Source organism: Rhinichthys klamathensis, unplaced genomic scaffold (genome assembly GCF_029890125.1).
Source record: "Rhinichthys klamathensis goyatoka isolate OS25496 unplaced genomic scaffold, OSU_Roscu_1.1 h1tg000009l_1, whole genome shotgun sequence".
Lineage (NCBI taxonomy): Eukaryota > Metazoa > Chordata > Actinopteri > Cypriniformes > Leuciscidae > Rhinichthys > Rhinichthys klamathensis.
The window spans coordinates 3,902,953-3,908,952 of record NW_026606562.1 but is presented as its reverse complement, the minus strand read 5'-3'; the positions used below and the strand labels follow the sequence as shown (position 1 = coordinate 3,908,952).

The 6,000-nt window shown below is 38.3% G+C and overlaps 1 protein-coding gene across 12 annotated transcripts in view; it reads left to right on the top strand.

Annotated features, from left to right (window-relative positions):
• Nucleotides 1-1,825: 1,825 nt before the first annotated feature.
• The window catches only part of dock3 (dedicator of cytokinesis 3), a 229,095-nt gene continuing 224,920 nt past the window's right edge, over nucleotides 1,826-6,000 (top strand). For 2 of the 12 annotated variants that reach the window (XR_008807959.1, XM_056260593.1), the window contains exon 1: nucleotides 1,826-2,399. Coding sequence is in view for 11 of the 12 variants with exons in the window: in XM_056260593.1 (XP_056116568.1) it covers nucleotides 2,363-2,399 (37 nt within the window). In the remaining variant the exon portion in view is untranslated. The remainder of the gene's footprint in view (nucleotides 2,400-6,000) is intronic. The other 10 variants (XM_056260587.1, XM_056260585.1, XM_056260586.1 and 7 more) reach the window with 7 other exon arrangements.

Here is a 6,000-nt window from a genome sequence, read left to right as displayed (position 1 = left end):
GCCTCGGAAAATGCGGCAGGTTGCCGTTGGCATCACCATGGTTACCTCATGTCCGGAATGTTTATTCAGTTCTCGCAGGATCTGGGTGTTAGCAGACAATCACCTTTACATCTAAAAATAAACAATGAAACGGAGTTTATGCATCAGTGGCTCGGGAAAAAACAACCTGATTTTGAAGTGGCTCGTGGAACTTTATAATATTAATATTTAAAATGATCATTATATGTAATTATCAATATTAACTGTAATCATAATAATACATATTTAAAAATAATGTTTATTTTATTTATTATTACTGTAAAAAATACCACAAATTGAATTATTCTGTCATTTTTCTGATGCTCAAAAGACTTGCAAAAGAGAACGTGCCTATAATCTAAACACACACACACACACACACACACTAATGGACTCTGTCATTTCTAAATGAAAGCTTGAGTAAATGAGATGGGAAGGGCAGAAGAGCGACTCCCACCCCCGCCTGGTTCCCCCCTTCACCTGCTCTTGTCATGATAATGTTCCTCTGCAGTCTCATCATTGTTTTCTTCCTGCAAGATAGTTGCTGGGTTTGAACCCTTCTGGATCCAGTGTGCAAGTCTGTAGAGAAATGAAGAAAAACGACACAAAAATAAGTAAAGCGAGAGGCTTGTTTTCTAATATAGCCACTGGGGGCTTAAAGGCGAGGGTATAACTGCTGTCTTGAGCAGTTTTTATACAGTCTCCGGGACCCATTATACATCAACAGGTACTGAAATTGTTATAGTAAATGAGAGGTGCGAAAACATCCCTGACACTGGCACACTTGCCGTAACAAAAAGACAATATGGCCTGGCAACGTAATTATGCCCATGATAAGTGTAGTTTAAGAATTAGGCCTATAACATGTTTGGACAATGGCTGGTTAACCCATATTCAAACATGGCATTTTAATTTCATAGGTCTTATCAGTCACCCTGCTGAAAAAAAAGAAAGAAAAGAAAACCCAGCTAAAACCAGTCTAAACTGGTCATTTTGGGATTAGCAGGTTGGTTTTAGAGGGGTTTTGGCAACATCTAGGCTGGTCTGATCATCTTAAACTAGCTAAATCCATCTTAAGCCAGCCAACTAGCTTAGTTCTCTCTCTCTCTCTCTCTCTCTCTCTCTCTCTCTCTCTCTCTCTCTCTCTCTCTCTCTCTCTCTCTCTCTCTCTTTTATAGCTTTTCCAGGGTAACGACAGTAGCCTATATAGAGTTTGTATTGTGTCTTAAGGGATTTAATTTGTATTCCAAAATATTTTAGGTCACTACCGCTGCTTTAATCCTCTCAAACATGAGGTCAAATATTCATTCTTGTCCAATTTAGTTTTTCCCTCAACGCCCAAACGCATAACAGGTGTTTTGTCTCTCGCTGACTGCACAACATCCCTAAATCGTGCCATATTTTTCACAACAAAAGAGCGGTTGGTAGTTGTATTAGTTATTGACATTTCTGTGGTACTTACAACTTCCGTTCATACAGAACACGTCATCCGAACTCACGCGCGTTTGAAAATAACCGTTCAGCTGCAGTGCTGTGTGAGTCATTCTGAATAAAACTGAGGTAAAAACAACAATAATTTAACTAAATAACAAAACCAAACGCCAGAAAGATTGTGAAATCGTCGTACACAGTTGAGAAATCGAAAATACAAATTAATTTATTAGGCTATAATTCTACAGAATAATTATTTTAGTTGAAAGACGCTGGTAGCCTACACATTGTTTAGTATTGTGCCTAATTGTAACACGAAAACTAATGTGAAGTGCCTGTCAAGTGTTTAAAAAATCGACCATACTAAAAACTCAAACATGAGTCAATAATAATCCAGCGCGCGCTCTGTCGAGCGTTTACTGCTACTGTAAAGCGCGTGTCCCGTTTGAGCGACAATCTGCGTCATGTGACGGCGGACGGACGGACGGACGGAGAGATGAAGATGGCGCAGCACCGGCGATGAAGAGTCTCTCGTTCACACCGGAAAATCACGGAAAACCGTATCGATTAGGCGTAGAAGAACACCACGCGCGCGCACGACTCGAGAAACCCTTAAGGTTAGTTTGTCCTCGCGCTGTTTTGTCGGATTCCAGAGCTAAATCACGACTGACCGAGTCAATGAAATAAATAAATGATCGTCTCCATCCTCAGATGTTGCTGCCGTCGCATCCATAACGGGAGATCCAGGCGCGCGGGTGGGAAACCTGAGCTGACGTGTGAAATATGTCGTTTGTTTTATGAAACACACTGCTGTGAGATAAACACGTCTGAGCTTCTGCCTGAACTTTAATGTGTCATCGTACATGACATTTAACCGAAACTCTTCTGATATCTTGGTTATTTTACCGGGATCATGTGGACACCGACCGAGGACGAGAAAATCGGAGTGGGTGAGTTGAAAATATGTTTATTTATCATTCTTGATGTAAACATACACATTAAACTATTAGTCAGCGACTGATTTCAAGTGTTTTATGTGTCATTTAATGATTTGAAAAGGCAAATGACACACTGTCATATGAAACTATGCATATAAAAAGGCATGTTGAGTGTGGAGAAATTCGTAACCTGTTTTATACATGTAATACTGGTACTTTCACCAGGGTATTACTATGAATTGTATTGAATTGCTTGTGTAAAATCTGTCTGCACGACTGTTGAATACTAAGGTGATGTTACAGTAGTACACACACACACACACACACACACACACTGCTGATGTTGAAGATGCTCGACTGACCGACAGGGGGCGATACGAGCGGTGCGTTTCCAACAGGTGCATATGGTGGAAAACATCTAACATTTAGGTCCATCGCACATCATCCACATCACCATCATCATCACCATCATCATCATCATCTCAGCTTCCAAAACAAAAGGACACCGTCTTCATTGTTGAAATGCACCATCAGCATGTTGCAGTGGTCACCGTTTATCCGAAATCTTCGCGTCAGTTTGTGAAATGCCAGTGCTGTTTGCACCTCCCCTACTGTTCCTGACACAAGCACACAAGCTTCGTGTACAAACAGAAGCAAATTCAAACGCAGAGGTCATTAGTATCCTACCCTCAAAAGAATGAATCATACAGGGGGGTAACATTGCTGCAGTAGCCTATATACAGGGAACTTGACTTATTATTCTCATAAGGGCCTGATGAGTCACCATTTTCAGGGAGAACAGCATTAAGGGTGGGTGTATGATTGGTCTTGTACAATCTAGTTGTCATATCGGTCAGATGAATGCAGATTAATAAAATGCATTGTTGTGTAGACTCAGTCCCATTGGTTCACTTCCTGTGCTCGTGTGAGTCACAATACAAAATGGCAGCCTTCACTACTATATCTTAGCTTGATGATATTTGTTGGGTGTTTTGTTGTGGTGTTAGTGGGTTTGAGTAAATTCCTCCTATTTTCAACAAGCCTTTTTAAGCGCTTCAAAATGTAATTACTCATACTGTATGGGTGATTCTTTAATCAGATAATTAGGGCAACTTTTTTTTTGTCTCCAAGGATAATTCTAAAGAAAAAATACCTTTTTTGATTTTATCTTACACAAAGATATTGACATACTGTTACTATTGACATACAAAGACATACTGTGCACTTACCTGAGAAAATACTGGGTAATATAAGGTAACTACATGGGTTAAGGATAGGTTTAGCTATTGGCATGAGTAATTTTTAGTAGTTAGCAGCATTTTTAGTAGTTTTCGCTGATCCTTGTGAACGGGGACCGTTTTGACAACGTCGTCGTCTGTACGCGAAAAACACGAAGGAATTTGTTGTTTTTAGTACATCATTGTCGTGTAAATGTACTCCATGGCATATAACTTTTCCTCCAAAAAAAAAGAGTAAAATTTCATTACCATCACACACAACATCAATATTATCATTAGCTAAAACTATTCAAAATAGTTTTCGTTAATTAAAATACAGCTGAAATAAAATATAAATATTAGTTTAGTTAAAAAAACATGAAAAACTTGCATGAAAATAAATGTTGTTTTGGCAACTAACTGAATTAAAATAATATTAAGGTATAAGCACATAACAAAATTACTCAAATTTAAACTAAAATAATAAGTCAAAATATTAATACGTATTTTAATAGTATATATACAGTACATAATATTAAAATATCACTATACAATATACCAAAATACACTTCTTGTTGATCAGGTTTGAAGAAGTTAATCAGCTTTTAGGTCGTCATAAGTGTCCCTAATTGAAGAATAACACGTGAAATGATGAGGCGACATTCAGTGCCATTTTTCAGTCATTTTTCTTCTTCTTTGATGCTGCATCTTGTTTGCAGGGAACAGCAAAGCAGTCAAAGTAAATACGAGCAAGTTTGAACTTTAAAATCTCTCCTCAGGGAGCCATATAACCTCAGATACGGCCCATTTGTCAGAGCTGTCATCCGACATCTGCTTTAGTTTTAATGACTATATTTTTAAGAGCTACAGAATTATAAACCTATAGGAACAGAGCAACTATTTGTCATCTAGAAAAGCAGATCTGTCAGGCGGATGGGAGTTTTAGATTCGGAGGCAGCAGAAGGTGGAAACTCATGGATGTTCTCCAAAAGACCCCCCGATATTCTGGCACGCCATTGAAAAAACAGCTATTCACGCTGGCTCTGTGTGAATGGGTCTTTGTGATGCAATGGCCATGTTGAATGTGATGCTAACCTCACAGCCTGCTAATGCACCACACAGTTCACATCAATGAAGGCCATTTTTCTCCCCATGTCTACTTTTACTGTATAGAAAACATGTTGAATCAATAGTGGTTCGGTATTAATTCTGCTTATTTTTGAAGGTATTTTACATTAACCATCACTGCCACTTGACTTCTAATACCATTTTTGGGACCAGAAGAGGTGTTATTAGTGTGGAAACCGAACATTTTGAGGTTGTAAAGGAAATTTTCATATTTGAGATTATGATTACCACTACATATTACAAATTCCACCTCTTATTTTGATTATGAGGAAAAGGCTACTAAAGTACGGCCTCACTACACTATTCAGCACTGCTTCCTCTACATAAGTCATAGGGTGACATTGTTGATATAATGGAGATAATAAGATGGATAATCTTCAGTAAGAGGGCCAGACTGCCCAATTTTATGGTTAAAGAGCCAAATTTCCTCTAATGCCTAGAGGTGATGTATAATTTACTAATGTGCACAATTACATCCCATTTTGATCTGGCATTGCGTAACGTTATATCCTTGGGGTATTCGCGAATGGCAGCACTCATCTTGCATTTCATTCAAAGTCAGATATTTCTACTAGGATATTTATCTCATAATTGTTCGATGTTTGGAAGATAATGGCTGCGTCTGAAATCGCATACTTCCCTACTATATAGTAGGTCAAAAACATTACGTTACAAAAGAAGTCTGAATTCACAGTACTGGCAAAATATACCCAGATGACCTACTACTTCTGGTGAGATTCTGAAGTGTGCATATGATGGACACTTTAATATCCCATGAGGCCACAGGAGAGGATTTATGAAGAGCAGTGAATCACCGTAAGTGACGCTGGTAGGTCACATGACAGTGACAACATGGCCGATGTAGTACGTCCGGATTTACTCATACTACTCATAATCATACTATATAGAACATACTTTTTTAGCGCTCAAAAAGTAAGTACTTATTTAAAACAAGTACCTATTCAAGAGAGTATGCGATTTCGGACGCAGCCAATGTGTAAAGAAAAAAATGACTGCGCTAGCAGTCAACAAAATTATCAACAAAAAAGATTATCAACAAAAAAGATTATCAACAAAAAAGATAATTGACTGTTTTCGTTGGTTGAACGTTTACGAAATTTAGCTAGACAGGTTTTTATCATGAACTTTAATTTTTAATTGGCGTAAAGGTCATTTTCTGGTAGCGTTGCACCAACTGTGCTGGTGGTCATCTTGAACTCACACTGACACCTAGTGGTGTGGATGTAGAATCACACAAAAGTTTACAG